The sequence below is a fragment of the Clytia hemisphaerica genome, unplaced genomic scaffold (assembly GCF_902728285.1).
Source record: "Clytia hemisphaerica strain Z4C2 unplaced genomic scaffold, Clytia hemisphaerica genome assembly, whole genome shotgun sequence".
NCBI classification, from domain to species: Eukaryota; Metazoa; Cnidaria; class Hydrozoa; order Leptothecata; family Clytiidae; genus Clytia; species Clytia hemisphaerica.
Window position 1 is genome coordinate 36,382 of NW_027104140.1, and position 16,978 is coordinate 53,359.

General features: G+C 34.4%; 4 protein-coding genes and 1 long non-coding RNA gene across 5 annotated transcripts; 4 read left to right on the forward strand and 1 right to left on the reverse strand.

The window, feature by feature from the left end:
* The first annotated feature begins 4,930 nt into the window (after nt 1-4,930).
* On the forward strand, nt 4,931-5,838 carry LOC136813726 (cytosolic Fe-S cluster assembly factor NUBP2 homolog). Its single transcript, XM_067070223.1, has one exon. It carries the CDS (start codon nt 4,970-4,972, stop codon nt 5,756-5,758), a length of 789 nt encoding a protein of 262 aa, XP_066926324.1. The 5' UTR covers nt 4,931-4,969; the 3' UTR covers nt 5,759-5,838.
* Nucleotides 5,839-5,954: 116 nt separating this feature from the next.
* Nucleotides 5,955-7,532, forward strand: LOC136813727 (multivesicular body subunit 12B-like). Its single transcript, XM_067070224.1, has 4 exons — nt 5,955-6,046; nt 6,419-6,605; nt 6,845-6,980; nt 7,403-7,532. The coding sequence occupies exons 1-4, from the start codon at nt 5,981-5,983 to the stop codon at nt 7,512-7,514; spliced, it is 501 nt and encodes a 166-aa protein (XP_066926325.1). The 5' UTR covers nt 5,955-5,980; the 3' UTR covers nt 7,515-7,532.
* Nucleotides 7,533-7,805: 273 nt separating this feature from the next.
* LOC136813728 (uncharacterized) lies at nt 7,806-9,981 on the forward strand. The gene is made up of 4 exons (XR_010847538.1): nt 7,806-7,861; nt 8,058-8,119; nt 8,598-8,648; nt 9,113-9,981. It is a non-coding gene; the product is annotated as an uncharacterized lncRNA (long non-coding RNA).
* A 1,733-nt stretch (nt 9,982-11,714) lies between these two features.
* LOC136813746 (uncharacterized) lies at nt 11,715-13,034 on the forward strand. The gene is made up of 3 exons (XM_067070242.1): nt 11,715-11,855; nt 12,015-12,080; nt 12,283-13,034. Exons 1-3 carry the CDS (start codon nt 11,789-11,791, stop codon nt 12,681-12,683), a joined length of 534 nt encoding a protein of 177 aa, XP_066926343.1. The 5' UTR covers nt 11,715-11,788; the 3' UTR covers nt 12,684-13,034.
* Nucleotides 12,894-16,973, reverse strand: LOC136813748 (myotrophin-like). Its single transcript, XM_067070244.1, has 5 exons — nt 16,822-16,973; nt 15,072-15,182; nt 14,694-14,777; nt 13,881-14,011; nt 12,894-13,480 (listed from the first exon to the last, which is right to left on the reverse strand). The coding sequence occupies exons 1-4, from the start codon at nt 16,960-16,962 to the stop codon at nt 13,997-13,999; spliced, it is 351 nt and encodes a 116-aa protein (XP_066926345.1). The 5' UTR covers nt 16,963-16,973; the 3' UTR covers nt 12,894-13,480; nt 13,881-13,996.
* Nucleotides 16,974-16,978: the final 5 nt, after the last annotated feature.

Sequence of the window (16,978 nt, forward strand, 5' to 3'; positions counted from 1 at the left end):
TCTTCGATTTGTTTGATCGTTCCATTATACGATTATGATGAGTTTCATTGCGATTAAATTAAATTATGGATCACTCCATCAGTCCTTTTTAGTGTGGGCGCGAATAAAATCTAATACAATTGAATCAATTGAATGTAATCGAATAAAATCGAATGTAATTGAAGCAATCAAACAGCAAATCCTGGGTATATATTATTCAATTGCAATTCGATTGCATTCGACAATCGTATTGCAATTATTCGATTGTGTTCAATTGCATTTAGTTGATATGGCATTCGATTCGTTCGATTGACACCGTCTGGTCATATTGAATACCTTCAATTGTATTGACAATATTGAGTACTTTCCAGCCTTCGATTTTATCAAATATATGTTTCCAGTAGCAGTGTGTCAAAATAATCTGAAACCAAGTTTACTTCGGCCAATTAAAACATGCGATTCACGCGCGAAAACCACTTTCGTTTTCTTAGACCAATCAGAATGTGTGATATGAGTTACTTGAGGAAACCCAGGGCAAAGGCACACAAAATGGCTGGGAAATAAGGGAGTCAATCTTTATGGCGGGGCTTCTTTTTGTGCTTTGGTTTTAGTTCAATTTTTTTTGGTTTTTCTTAAAGATATATCATAGTAATAGACCTTCTTTTAAAGAGGCAGCCATGTTGAATAATTATGTACTCCAGCATAAAAACAATGATACAGCCATGCATAATTTTTAAAATATGCATGATACATTAATTATGATTAACTGTATCATTGTTTTTATGTTGGAGTACATAATTATTCAGCATGGCTGCCTCTTTAAAAAAAGGTCTATTGGTTATCGAAGTTGTCAAAATTATCAAAAGTAATCAATGATAATCAAAGTACTCAACAGTTTACAGTATCAAGTCTTCAAAGGGTTGTTAAGAAAGTGATCGAATACTCACAATTTTTTTGAAATTTTGGTGTTCTACATTCAATTGTTAATCGATAAGTGCTTGCTCGATTACTTCGATCACTATCGATTACTTCAATAATCAAATTTATCAATTAGTACCGTCTAGCTTAAAATTATTAAGCATGTTAAAATTAAAATAACAACAGTTACCTAGATCACTTTTTTTATTGGCTGAGGGAAAGTGGTGTATATGGAGGGAGTAATTTGTTATTTATAAATGTGACCCCCCAAGCGATTTGGAGTACATTAAAAATGAGACCGGTCTTGGTGCGGACAGGTCGATAAAATGTGCGGCGAAAAAGCGGCGAAAAGATTACCGTGCGGTAAAATGATACCTTTGTATCTACCAGAAATTATCCAAAAATCTTTACTAGAAATTCCATTCAAACGCACTTGATCGGTCACTAAAGAGCACCATTAGAATGAGTGCGGTATTCAGTGCGGTCATGGTGCAGACATTTTTGTTTTTATTGTTTTGCTTGTTTGAACTCGAGGCTGAAATTCTTACGGCAATCGAAAGAAATATAAACAAACGGCGGGGACCGCACCATCGTCTGCTTTCGTCGGCACTTTGTCCGCACGGACCATACGGTACTGTGCGGTCTTCTGGCCGCTTTTTTCAGCTTTTAGTCGCACAATTAACCAGTCCAAAAGCGGCAGAGGCATGACCGGACCAATACCGGTTTCATTTTTAATGTACTCCAAATCGCTTGGGGGGTCACAAATAGGCAGTTGCATTCTCAAAAACGGCTATATATATATATGACCTTCTTAGACCAGGCCATTTTTCATGCCTCTTTTGTGTCCTGATATTGGCCTCTGTCTCTCCACTGCCCCTCCTGAAATTACTAAAATATTTCTAAAAACAGCCTTTTTAGTGGAAAAACACTGGAAAAAGCTGGAAAAAGTGCCCTTTTTGGCCAACAAAAGATGCTGCCTTGCCTTTCTAAAATATGGCCTGTAGACTTTATTGTAGCATAAATTCTTATTAATATTGTGCTGAATAAGATGCTTTCAGTAGCACCAGATAGAATTTGTCAGTTTTAGAGGTGTAAACTTGACTTGTTGAAATTATTGCCCTTTTTCTATGTTGACGTTATTGAAGCCGACGTGTTTTTTTTTTACATATTTTACATATGTCAATATCAGTTTTCAGTCAATATTTTTTGGCAGGGTCATTTTAACTTTTTGAAAAGTTACTAAAATCAATTTCTCATTGCTCTTAGAGATTATATTGATGATTACCAATAAGGGGTCAATCGTTGCTTAAATCCTTCTAAAATTTGAGATGTCAGATTTTTCAGGTTTTGATGACGTCAATCATAGTTTGCACCCCCTTTTTAATAGGGAAGTTGCCAAATGATGAAATAAACCTAGGGGGTTCATGTCTCTCTGCAAACTATGGTCATTGGACCCAAAATGCCCAAAATTATAGTAATGTTTTAAAAAGTCGTCTTAAAGCCTCATAACTGCTGTTGTGTCATTGTATTCTCAATAAATTTTTCGATCCTATCTAAACTCCAGATATTGCATTTTTCTGTTTTGATGACATCATCAACTGAAAATTCCCAAAAGTTCAGCCAAACTTGAAATTCATACTCATGAAATGGCATCAGATTTCAAATCAAAACATAATCCTGGGACCCCCTGATTCATAACCAGGGCAAAATATTTCTTTTGACTGATGTGTTGTGCTTGGCCTCTTAGTTTGAAACAGGACTTCAATCTTGCTCCACATTCGTGCCAATTCAATGGGAAAAAGCTTGTGAATTAAAATGATGAGTAAGTAAACCATATACCGGGTGCACCAAAAAAAGTATACAGGTTTGTCGAGATATTGTGAGCTTCAGGATTTATATTTTTTGTTCATTCTTTTTTTATTGTATAGAGGATGCTCTAACTTGAATTTTGAGCTATTATACATTAAATTTGAAAAAGTAGTTCGAAAGTTATTTCCAAAAAACTGACTTTTTTCCATGTCGAAATTTCAAAAAATCATTAAAAACAGCAATCACTCTATAAATAAGACAAAATGACAAAAACACAATTTCATTGTCTTTTTTATTCTTTTTTCTCCTATCTTATATTTTGCCAACGATTTGTCCATCTTATTTACACGTCGTGGATATTTCCAACACCAGCAAACTCAATGCAGACCCAAGTTCTTTGAGCAACTAGTTGAGAAATGATGGTTTATTTTTTAAATTTTTCTCATCTAGCACACCACACCTCTCTTGGAGATTTCCAAAAAAAAATTTTTAGCTTTACCAAAAATATTTCTCCACATGGGAATAGCTTGTTTTACCATATTCTTAAATTCCCTAACAAGTTTTGATGAACACAGTTGCATTTTTTGGTATTTTTATGTGTAAAGTAGGTAAGTGCCAAGAGAAAAGTTTGCTTGCTGTTTTTGATGATTTTTTGAAATTTCGACATTAAAAAAAAGTCAGTTTTTTGGAAATAATTTTCGAATTACTTTTTCAAACCTATCTAATGTATGATAGCTCAAAATTCAAGTTAGAGCATCCTCTATGCGATAAAAAAAGAATGAACAAAAAATTTAAATCCTGAAGCTCACAATATCTCGACAAACCTGTATACTTTTTTTTGGTGCACCCGGTATATAAAACTTATTCAAAAACAAAACCTTTAACTTTTAAGAAAAAATTTCTAATTTTTTTTTTTATATTTTGAAATGATTTTTTTATTGTTCTAATGAGTTTTGTATTTCATAAAATGCCTTTGTGAGCTTAATAATCTTTGTACAAACTTGCATCATGTTTTGTATATTTTCCAACTATAACTAACCACGGCTTCCTTCCTTTACTTTTGCATTATAATTCAAGATGGTTGCCGGAAATGCAAAAAGGTATTTTAGAGATATGATTTACAAAGCTTTGGTTCTGCTACCTGTCAGTCTGTGCCACTAACTCGATCGGGAAGATTCTTCCGAAATGGGAAGAACCTTCCGGAACGAGAAGAACTTACTCTAATTTTTTCTGCCCGTTTTGGTAGATTTATCCTTTTTGGGAAGTTGAAAATTGACTGAATCTTCGGTGAAGGTGTATGATGACCGGCGAAAGTTGAAACTATTTGGAGGTCAAAAAGCATCAAATTTTAAGATTTTTCACTGAAAAAAAAGTAGAAGAAATCTTGTTAAATTGTGAAAAAACTGCGTAAACTTCCCAAACGGGAAGTTCAAACCCGATCGGATTTTGCTTATTTTCCCGCTTCTTCCCGATCTGGAAGTCCATTTTTTAACTCTTACCCGTTTTTGGGGGTCAAGTTAATTTCCCACTCGGGAAGGTTCTTCCCATTACGGAAGAATCTTCCCAATCGAGTTAGTGGCAAAGACTGCTTGTGTGATTTGTATTTAACAGACCAGTATGTGAATTTGGTATCTTGCAGACCTGTGCAGACCAGTCTGTAAACCCTAGCCTACGAGAACTCAGGAGCTACTGTTGCTTTTGACTTGAAATTTTGGTTTTCAAACATTCTTTCAGTGTTTTACAGTAATTAAAGCTGACCTGTCTAAACTGACCTGTGACCTGTTGACATGCGTTTCAAACTAGACAAATTAATACTCTTAGGTGCCAAATAAACGGGCCCCCCCCCGCTTGTTAATTTTTCAAAAGTTTTCCAACCACCCCGGACCTTATTAGGACCCCCCCGTTTATTAATTTTAAAGAATATTTTCAGCTGTCAAAGAGAAGGACCCTTATTTTGCTCTAAATAGCCTGATTTTAGCCTATATTTACCTTATTTTGGGTTTTCAGAAGTAAAATTTCCAACCCCCCCGGCAATTAGGTCTCCCCCGTTTATTAAGATCTCGAAAATTTTCCAACCCCCCCGTTTATTCGAACCCCCCCCCCGTTTATTTGGCACCTAAGAGTAATTAGCAGTAGATTTTCTTTGCATGGTCATAATTGTTTCAATCTCTCTACTGGAGGGCCCATTTTTTATGTTTTACTTTTTTGCGCAAAAACTTTGAAATGAAAATATTTATAATAGATATTTATTTAGAACTTGAATATGAGTGAAAACTTGAAATCAATAAAACATGTCATCATGGTATTATCAGGAAAGGGAGGGGTTGGTAAAAGTACAATAACAACACAAATAGCATTATCTCTTGTACAAGCGGGTAAAAAAGTTGGTATCTTGGATGTGGACTTGTGTGGACCTAGTATTCCCCACATGTTGAATTTGCAAAACCAAGATGTCCACCAGTGTTCTGAAGGATGGGTTCCTGTGTATACAGATAATAATCAGAATCTGTCAGTCATGTCCATAGCATTCCTCTTGAAGAATCAAAAGGATGCTGTAGTGTGGAGAGGACCTAAAAAGAATGCAATGATTAAGCAATTTTTGACCGACGTTTATTGGAAAGATGTTGATTATCTGGTGATTGATACACCACCAGGCACTTCTGATGAACATATTTCAACTGTGGAAGGTATACAAGCTTTACATCCGGACGGTGCAGTTCTGGTGACCACTCCACAAGATGTTGCCACTGCTGATGTCAAACGCGAATTGACATTCTGTAGAAAAACAAACATTCCCATATTGGGTATCGTTGAGAATATGAGTGGATATGTTTGCCCTTCATGCAAAGACTGTACTAATATATTTTCAAGTGGTGGAGGTAAAGCTCTTGCTGAGCAAACTAATGTTCCATATCTTGGGAGTGTGCCATTAGATCCAGTTTTGACAAATGCTTTGGAGCGTGGTATGGGAATGAAAGATTATTCAACTTCCCCTGCCATGCAGGCAGTTGATGAAATCTGTTCAAAAATCAGACAGTCTGTGGAAGATTAGATTTTCTTTTCTTTTAATATGATTTTTTTGTAAGTTTTGTATCAGTTTTTTTTATAAAACAAAGCCTAAAAGAAAACTTAAAAAAATCCTCTATCTGTCATGTATCTTATTACTCGAAAATTTAATTTTCTTCGAATAAAGATTTTAAATTGGAACATGCGAAGCAATAATAACATTTTCACTTTATTTTCTTTACAGTTTAGAAAAAAAGATAAATAAAAGATGGCGGAATTCATCACAGACTTATTTTTGGTTACCAACAAAGACAATGATGCTGGTACTTTCTATGTAAGAAACGCTTTTTCGAATTTTTAGACAAGAAATTGATCAATTGTATACTATTATTTCCGCCAAATTATTTTTTCCAGTTATCGGCTAAATTAAATCCCCTCTTAGACAATATGACATGGCGTCAAAACTTGGCAAAAGGAGTCAGTATTATGGCTTAACTCACATTTTATTGTGCATGGTAAACACAACCTTGTGATTTAACCAGAGTTTTTATTCTTAAAATAATTTTTAATTCTTTTTGGTTTAAAAGTATTTCAAATTACTTTCTTTGGAAGAAGCAGGATAGTTGATAGCTCCTGATGTCTAGCTCCAATCAATATATCAAACTTATATTAATAATTAGTTCATGATTTTTCGCATCTCCTTTAGCTCGATACCACGATGAAAGGGCACGATGGAAATTTATATGAGAGTAGCTGGCGTCATAAAGGTAAAAGATTGATAGGTTTCAAGAAAAGTGCAGAAGATGAGTATGTAGTGACAGACATTGTTGTTGTGACAGATGATAAAGATGGACCTGATGATTATGCACCTATCCCTATCACCAAAGATACTCGTAAGTCGAGGACCTTTCTAGGATTTTTTTTCCTGTGGAATTTACTCAAGGAAAAAATGTTCTTTATGAAGTTCTATAGGCAGTAAGATAAGTAGAAAAGAAATTACGTCAAAAATCTAAAATAGTGTTTAATCTAATCGTCATATCAAGATTTTTAAGTCAGCGTTATTTTTTGTCCTTGTCTAGTGTTTCTGCAATATGTCAAATGAAACATTATTTGCTTCGTCTTATCATTGCAGGAGAGAAAGGTCTGAAGAAACATACCGTCTGTTATTCAAGAGGCCATCGCCAATCGTCAGAAAAAGCGATCACAGAAATCTATTTGGTCAACCCATCCAAAAATGAAGCAGTTCCACCATATTTTACTGCAGTGAGGTGATTAAAATACGGATTTACGAACCTAGTTCAAAATTTTAGAGCAACCCCCCCCCCTACTCTAGGTTTAACCAAAAGATTTATGGAATTCCCTCAAAATCGGGGTATCATCGTGATTCTTTCCCACTTTCAAGACATTATGCCCTACTCATTTTAACTAAAAAGATAGCATATTCATTCTTGAACAGTATCTCTTCTGAAAATTGGTTGAAATAGATTGTGAGTGAAGCGAACAAGACAATTTTTATGATTTTAATCCAGTCCAAGACTGCAAAACTAGAAATTTACCAATGTATTACTTATAAAGGGGGGTTGGGGCGAACTATGACGAGTAAGAAAATTCACCAGTCCTTTCCCATCTAATGGCTTTCATATTTTGTTTATTTGTTATAAACTAACTGGTCACTTCTTTTTTACTTCAGCGAAACAGTGAACGACATCACGATTTGCTTCAAAACAGAAGCAATTCCAAAAATCAAAAGACCAGCACCTTCAACTCCTCCAAAAGAACAATCGCAACTTCTCAATACGTAAGTTAATCAACACGTGTTTCACTATCTAGTGATATGCAATTTCTAATATTCTAAAAGCAACTGGATACGATGCAAAGGTTGTGGGTTCGACCCCCTCTCCCATACTTATGACCTAAGACCTTATGACCTAATGATGCATCTCTGGTTGATCTTAAACTTCTCTGTTACAAATAGAATAAAAATATACGTTCTGCTCGCATTTCAAATGGTTTTATGTTTTATTGTGAAAAAAAAATATCTCCGCTCAAAGATTTTGCCTTATGTACACTCCCAATGTAAACCCTAAATCAGGTGTTACTCGTATTTTCGTTTTATTTACTAGGGCACCGAAAGTTTCAGTTAGTTCAGGTAGGACTGAAAATATGACTTTATTTACGAAATATTTCTCTATTATGTCGTAATCAGACGCTTTTAAATTTTTGCCTTATGCTTGCTTTATATGGTAGCCCCATTTGCTTTTGGCAAAGGAATGAAATTTCTATGTGATAACTGCAAAATGATTTCATATTTACATTACTTTTTTGCCTTTTCTTTCATTCTGTAGGCATAGATGGTGTACCGTTTCAGATCAATCCTAAGTTCAACACAAGCTCTGGTGGTAGTGACGTATGTTGTTTCTTTTATTCATTCTTTATATTCGATATTACCTCATTGTATCTTTCAAAACGAACAATCCTGTCTCATCGATGTTCTCCACTGGGAAGATCGATCCAATGTTTTGATCCCTATTGGGATTCAAATGAAAAGATGCAGTCCTAAACCATCCCCACTGGCGTTTATGAGCTGGAAACAACAGTTCGATGGGAATAGATTTAATCGGCATTTTGATCGAAGTTTTCATGCATATACTGAGAAAAGAAAATCCACCGGGGGCATTGAGAAAGCGGTGTAAATGAAAACGATTATTTTGTAGCCCTGAGAAAAGTTTTTAGTTCAATCAAAATCAATTGTCTTTGCTAATATAACTAGCAATGATAATGAAGACTTATGTTATAGATATGCCTCAAATCATGATAACTAACCTGCTACTTAATCACAAAGTCTGCTTTACTCCAAATAACTTATTCTGTATTTTCTGTTGCAGCCTTTGATCGCCAATATGCTGTTCGTTTCACCTGAGGACATACAAAGAAAGGTAATCCTTAACATTTCAAATTCTCGACTAACGAATATTTTGAATTGATATCGATCGTTTGGTGTATCTTCAAACCCTCCTGTAGCCCCAACCCGCTTTGGATTTAATGTATCTGTCCGTTTTTCTGTTTCATACCTTTCATTTTTCTTGATCAAGATGTTTAGTTCGTGATAATACTATGTCGTAGTACAGTGGAGTCTCAATAACTCGAAAGCACACAAAAGGGTAACACAAATTCGCTCGAGTTAAGGAAATTTTGAGTAATACAGTAAAGCTTATAAGCCATTGTCAACTGAAGGAACTATAAAACATGTTTGAGTTAGGAAACATTCGGGTTATGGAGGTTCGAGTTTCCACTGTATCATTGCAATAGTAACTTCAGCCACATAACTATCCCACGAAGTAGATAACGCGATTTCTTTCCTCTGTGTCATTTCGACATCTTTTTTCTTCTTCTTCATTAGTATCAATATTCATTCGATCTTGAACGTGAAGTGACAAGATGAGTAGGAAAAAACCTTATCATCTGACGGAGATATGTTATTACGATTGAAATTATAATCTAGGACTGGGCCTAGTTTGATTTTGTCTACAGATATTCATTGCCGTAGATTATGTAAAAACGAAAAATCGTAATGAACAACAATTCGACACGAATCTTATTTATTGATCGACTATCATGATTGGTTGATTTATTCAAAGCAGAAGACATGATTTTCTTTTTTAAATCCTTTTTATTTGCTGATGTAGTAAAATTACCGCATTAATTTTTCGTTACTTTTGCCGTGATGTGATTTTATTTTGTTCGAAATACTCTTTGTACTCTTAGGTTCGAAATAAACGCCCCCTCCCCCGCTTGTTAGTTTTTCAGAAATTTTCCAACGCCCCGGACCTTATTAGGACCCCCCCCCATTTATTAATTTTTAAAGATATTTTCAGCTGTCAAAGAAAAGGCCCCTTATTTATAGCCTGATTTTAACCTATATTTACCTTATTTTGGGGTTTTCAGAAGTACAATTTCCACCCCTTGGCAATTAGGCCTCCCCCCCCCCCGTTTATTTGGAACCTAAGAGTACATGTCGTTTAACAATTTTCTTAAACTTTGTTACTAATCAATCTGAATGAACCTTAAAACTTCAAAAATTGTGTTTAATTCTAATGTTTAACATCCGACGGTTAATTTCACAGTCAAAGTAGCATATTATCAACTTTTTATTAAACATTTCTCTTACCTTAAATGTACGCACTTTGAATTTTTGTTTTGTTGATTAATTGTATTTTGTAAGATATTGATTGTTTTTGAAATAGATTTATAATTAAATTTTGTAGCATAGATCGAGAATGTCTTTCTTTTTCAAGATATTAGGTTCGTAGGTCTGTTATCGAATACATTTGGTAAAAGCTAGCCCTACCCGTGTCGGTTAGTAAAAACAGGTCAATTTTGCTTTCAATCATGAATGTTTTTGTATTTTTTTTCTAGTGTACTTCACTTCACACCAAATTATCTTGAATTGACCAAAATAAATAGTGAACGAAAAGTTTCCATTGAGGTGTTACAAATACCATGAGAAAAACACTTGAAATATTAAACCACTTTCAAAATAAATTTTAAATGATTTTGATAAACTCATTTCGATTTGAACCTCATCATTTATATGAGTCACTATAAAAAACTGCTTTAAGAAATTGATTATCAAATTTGATTGTCTAAAAATAGATTTTTATCCAAAGGTCTGTGTGGAATAACCACAACTCACTGCAAAGACCAGAGTGTATCTCACGTAAAATGTAGCATAGTAAGTAATTCTACCGCAATGAATTTTGAAATTTCCTTAGTAAACCAGCGTCCGAGATTCAAAAAAAACTATAGATTGAGAGGTTTTCGTAGGGCACCCCTTAGATCAGAACAAATTTTTGATACTATGCTCCTAATAGGAGGTAGAATTGACAAAAAAAATTAGGTGCCGAGAAAACTTTTTAAATATTGAAAATTATCGCAAATTATTACAGCAGTTTTTCAGCGCTTCCAGGAAAATGCTGACGTCATCGCAAAACGCCTAAAATGTCGATTTTTCGCCTTGAAAATGCTATTTCTCGGCACCAGATGGTCGAAACTTAACAAATAAGCCCATTTTTCTTTATCTACTTTTTACGCTGAATCCGTTGGTGGCACCAGATGTTTGATTTTCAAACCTCGAAAAACCGTTAATAAGGGTCCCCTCTTGATAAGTTCTATCGATTCATAAAAATCGATTCACTCGAAAACTGCAGGAGATCCGAAGGGCAAATTATTTTTTAGTCAATTCTACTCCCTATTAGGTTTTGACTCTATGGGTATCATTGAAAGTGTCAAATATTGGTTTTCTAAAATTCGGAAATCTAAAACAGGCCAAAAGTAGCAAACAAATTGAAAAAACACCATGATCACCCTTCTCTCGTATTCCCATGAATATCAGGTGCCAAGTACGGTACTGTCTTACTAGACAAGACAAACCGGGGGCGAGACCTCTAACGCACTGGATTTGCCTGGGGAACTTGCACTCTGATGAATTTGGTTGGAACAGGGGTGTTATACATATGTATATAGCCATAAATGATATGACATTTTCCAAACCTTTTTAGCAAAAAAGAAAATTAGATAAAGCTGTGATTAGATTCTTTTTAGGTGGGTAATTTTCTCGATATAAAATATGTCATGAAAGGACCAATACATAAACTATGATTGGATAAGAGCCACTAAACCATGAATTTTCTCTCTTAATTCCCCAAGCTTGTCAATTGCATATATTATATGTAAACTTAACTTTTGGTCTATACCTTTCAATCAGATTGGTGAAAGTTTCAACATTGACAGGTATAGAAATCTCCAATCTTCTTAAGAGCGTTTTGAAGGGGATAAGATACAAACACAAGGATTACAACATGATAAATCGAGTGGGAGAAATAAAGTTTACATACTTTTATTGGAGTGGATTATCTTTGAGAGCCAGCCCACAAGTTTGTGAAACAACACACTTGAGAAGAAAGGTATAAATAGGTGCCAATGTGTTAAAATAATATTCTCATAATCGAAACATTACACAACACAGTAGTTCATTACCAAGACGTGCTAGAGAAGCGATAAGCAAAAAGGTTCAGAAATGAAGCTATTTGGACTCTTCGTTTTGATTGTGTGTTTTGCTCTATCTTCTTCATTGTCAGAAAGTGGTAAGATGATTTTCTCAACTTTATACTTATAATGCCTTGAGTCTCTAGATTTTCAACAGAGGATCTAAAGGAGATCATTTGGTCTTTGTTTAAAGAAGATTGTTTGAGAGTTAAAAACGCTATTATATTTTAACTCTTTTTTAATCTCGAATTTTCCAGAGAAAGAAGAAGAAATCGAGAATGCATTGTTGAAAGCCATTGCTGAGGAAGAACAAGAATTGCAAGGTATGTAAAAATATCTTCTTTTACTTATAAAGTGTGTGTGATACAGGGGTGTATTTAAAAGTGTGTCACATTCATTCGAGAGGATAAAACTGTCTGGGTTCCAACTAGTAAACTTTGTTTGAAAAAAATCACGGAGTAGAGTAATGGGTAGTTTGTCGAAAAAAAAGAACAATTGATTTATATTTGAATTTAATTTTTTCAGGAAAAGAAGGAGTGGATCAAGAAGAAGAAGAGGAAGACCTAGATGAAATTGATTTGGACGAAATTTATGCAAAACATGACCCCTTCTGGTGGTCCTCCAAAAGTAAACAAAAACAAAATACTGGCCACCAAGCTATCAGTGTGAATGCCTCCCAACCTAGGAAACCGGCTACACGCCGCTGGCTTCGCATAAAACAGAAAGCTAAGAGCTTTTTGCATGGTGCGCATAAAGTGGTCACAAAAGCTCAAGAGTACGCGCCACACATCTTGAAAGGGATTAAATATGGTGCTATGTTGTTAGGTAAGAAGAAGCGAGAATTAAGGGCATTGGAAACGAGACAAAAGCATTTGAAGCGTCAAATCCAAATATTAGAAGATGAAGTTATGAAAAAGAAAAAGTAGACAGATTTTCAAGTATTCGACATAATGTATTTTTTTTGTAAATTTTTATACCACTTTTTGTAAACTATTGATTGTTTTTCCCCATGTTTTCTTCTGTGAAAATATATAGATTTCAAATGTGCAAGAGGATAAAACTTTCGGGTCCCTTAATATGCAGTCCCCCCTCCACCTATAACCAAATAGCAATGTTCAAAATGAAAGGTACTAGAATTAAGGAAGAGTGAAATTTGTATATTTTCCTAAGAGTTGCAGAAAAAAAGTTGTTATTGACAAAATATCCCTTAAAATTATAATGGTTTGATAAATTTATGAAAATGAAAATAATCTAATTCATAATAAGGATTAAAAGAATTTTTTTACTGATTTTATTCTTGCCAACTGTAGAGTTAGTTGATTGACGAATATACAAATTTTTACTATACAAAAATCAAACAAAATGTCAACGAAAAATACTAAAGTTTCTAAATAAAAATCATCATTAAAATTTTATTTTTCAGTTTTGGAAAAAACATTTCTAATCTCTAAAAATGGAATAAAAAGGAATAGATTTTATTTTGACGAAAAGTTTTCTCGAAATGAAGTCCAGGGTTATGTAATCCTCGAAAAGCACCATATTTATGTTCACGGCAAAACATTTAGGTTTTTAATAAAGTAAGAAGTTTAAAACCTTTTCCCGTAATGTCTTTCCACCTGTATGCAAAATTAAATAAATTTCCTTTAAAAAAAATGTAACAGAATGTTTGCAACTAGCCAATTGTTTCATCAATCAATCAATTAATCAATGACGAAACCTTCATCTAGAAAAGAGTAGAGAGAGGACAAGGCTCGATTACTCAATTAAATCTGGGGTTGACAAAGTTCTAAGATTTTTGAATTTTGATGTAGAACTTTCACTTATCACTTTCTACGAACAAAGTTTTCATTTCCCGATTCCTATTATACATATTTTTTTATAAGCAACCCTATATCAGTCTCGCATTATGCTTAGCATTCTGCCATTATTTAGGTACCCAAAACTGAGCCTGCATATCCTTATAAACGTAATGCTTATAAAAGAAAAAACATGTATATGAGAATCTAAGGCTGATTGATAAGATTATTATCAATGATAATGTACGCAAGAAGGTATGGAGATAAAAGCAAATAAATCTGCACCCAGACTGTCTAGGTTACATTACTAACAAATGTGACTTTTACCTCATCTCATATCCAAGCCAGATTCGATACTCTCAATCGTCCAAAGATAGTCATCGTAATAAATCCTTGATCTCATCTTTTTCAGCACTTTCCAGAGCAGACTCGCCACTTGGTGCTTATTTATCGGCGCCCTTAGCATAGGAAAAAGATAACATTAGTTCAAAGGAAAGGTCATTAATAAATATCGAAAAGCAAAGTTCAGCCAGAAGTCGACTCTAGTCTAAAGGAAAGGTTGAGAAATTCTGAACCTTAAAAATGATACAGTGAAATCTATCCGACCCGAAATTCACAAAAGGCAGTAGTTTCCAATGTAACAGTCCGCAAAAGAAAATTGACCACTTTAGGCGAGACAAATTTAATTTGTTGTTCTACGGGCCCGACCGACCCTATTTTTGCTGATATTGAAAAAATAATTTCCACTGCAGTTAATCTTGCACACTGGTTTTTCGAAAGATTAAAAACAGTTGAAAAGCTGAAATTTCTACCAGAGACTTTCGCAAGCATAAAATTACAAATCCCAAGCACTTCAAATGAAAATCGCTAGCATAAAATTACAAATCCCAAGCACTTCAAATGAAAATATGAATTTCATCAAAAGAAGGGTTAAACTTTTGAACAACTGAAGAAAATGTTTTGACACTTTGCCGACCCTCAATTACAAAAAATGTATTTTTATTTTGTCGACCGACCGACCCATATTTTCCCGATAATCTGCCCGTAGAACAACAAATTAATTTGGTCTCGCCTTAGTTTAAAGTAATAGTAATAGTATCAATAATGATAATATGTCAAAATGAACCGAAACAACAATACCTTCGCAAGAAGAAGTTTGACAGCGTTTGTGTGGCCTTCGAAGATAGCATTCAAAAGTGGTGTAATTCCATGTTTGTCTGGGGCCTATCGAAGAAAAACAAAGACAAAAGATACAATTTTAGTAAGAACACTTTAAGCAGACTTTGACATTCTTACTTACTAAGAAGGGGCTTACACATTCCAAATAAACGAACAGGAAATATTTCTGTGAAAAAAGGACGAAGATGACAAGAGGGAGTCTTGAAATAAAGAAAGGGTGTATTACCATTACTCATGTTAGTGTAATGCTAGTGTGGAATTTGGAGTAACTTGGGATGTAGGCAATTAAAACCAGACTTAGATAAAAAAAGGGGTAAAAAGGGGTAAAAAGTGTCATACATTAACATTAGCACCACTGGCGATGAGGAATTCCAAGACTTCACATTGACCGTAATCTGCTGCACAATGAATCAAACTCCTTCCCATACCAACATCAGCGTTCACGTCAAACTAAACGTAAGAAAGTATTATGTCAATATCAAAAATGAATTAGAGTAGAAAATGGCTTTTAAAATTAATATGTTACACAATAGAGTCTCCATAACTCGAACACGCACGGAGAACACAAATTTGTTCGAATTAAAGAATTTCGATTTGACCTTGTTGGAGTTAAAGAGAGATTCGAGTTATAGATGTACGAGTCAAAGAGACTTTATTGTAATATGAACTGTAATGAAGTTTGTGTTAGTACAATTTGAGGTTTTTTGATTCGGTTTAAAGGGACATAAGTAGTAAAATGTGAACATTGCGCGAACCACGTGTCATTAAAGAGAAGAATTAAAATCACGTGTCCAAAACAAACTTGTAAAACAATTGAACAATCAAAATTAGCCATATTTGGTTTGATTTTTTATTTTGACATGTGACATTTGTTTTGATTTTGTATCCGCTGCATACAGTTTGTTTACAAATTTCGCAATAGACCAGCGGCCGAGGCAGTGGATTGTGTCACTTCGTAGGGCACCCCTTAGATCAGGGCAAATTTTTGATATTATGCTCCTAATAGGGTGTAGAATTGACAAAAAAAATTTGCCCTTCGAATCTCCTGCAGTTTTCGAGTGAATCGATTTTTAGTTAATCGATAGAACTTATCAAGGGTCCCCCCTTTACTAACGGTTTTTTTGAACTCTGAAAATCAAATTTGAGAATACCAACGGATCAGCGTGAACAGTAGATAAAGATGGGTTATTGTTATTTCGACCACCTGGTGCCGAGAACGGCATTTTTAAAAAAATCGACGTTTTTGGCGTTTCCGATGACGTCAGCATTTTCTATGAGCATTTTCAGAAAAAAATCATTCCCCAACTGGATAAGCCCTGAATTAGTAGTATCCCAAAATGGTATGGTTTGTTAACTTTCGATGTCTAGATCTCGAGATATTTTAGTTTAAAATCTTGAAAATTATCGATATTTTTGCTGAATCGGCAGTTTTTTCAGCAATTTATCCACCTTAAAAATGAATTATCTCGATCTATACTTGAAGTTGAAAACCATACCATTTTTGGATACTAAATTCAGGGCTATCCAGCTGTGGGACTGATTTTTTCTGAAAATGCTCATAGGAAAATGCTGACGTCATCGGAAAACGCCAAAAACGTCGATGTTTTCGCCTTAAAATGCCATTTCCGCGCACAGGTTTGTCGACTTAAAAAATAACCCCCTTCTTTATCTACTTTTCACGCTGAATCCGTTGGTAGGCTCAGATATTTGATTTTCAGAGTTCAAAAAAACCGTTAGTAAAGGGGGGACCCTTGATAAGTTCTATCGACTAACTAAAAATCGATTCACTCGAAAACTGCAGAAGATTCGAAAGGGAAATTTTTTTTTGTCAATTCTTATGAGGAGCTTTCAAAATTTGCCATCTTAGGGGTGCCCTACGAAAACCATTTTAAAGGCCTTTTTTGAATCTCGGACGCTGGTCTACAAGTACTGTTACTGTTATGTCCCTTTAAAATACTTTTAAACAATATAAAAAGTTTGCAGATATATATTTATGGTATAATAGTATTTTGATTCTCTAAGGAGCATTCGAAATAAAAAGAAAACGTAATGGCAAAGAAATAGTTGGAAAATGATAACATAAACATACACCGGGAGCAGATGCAGATTTTTTGAGGTTTTCCAAATCTCCATTTTGAGCAGCCCACTTTGCTTCTTCCATTGTGTTATTTTTATGCTGTTTGATAGTTTTTATGTATTTATTACTATTTTTCTGTAAAAGAGAAAACATACACAACTAAAATCAG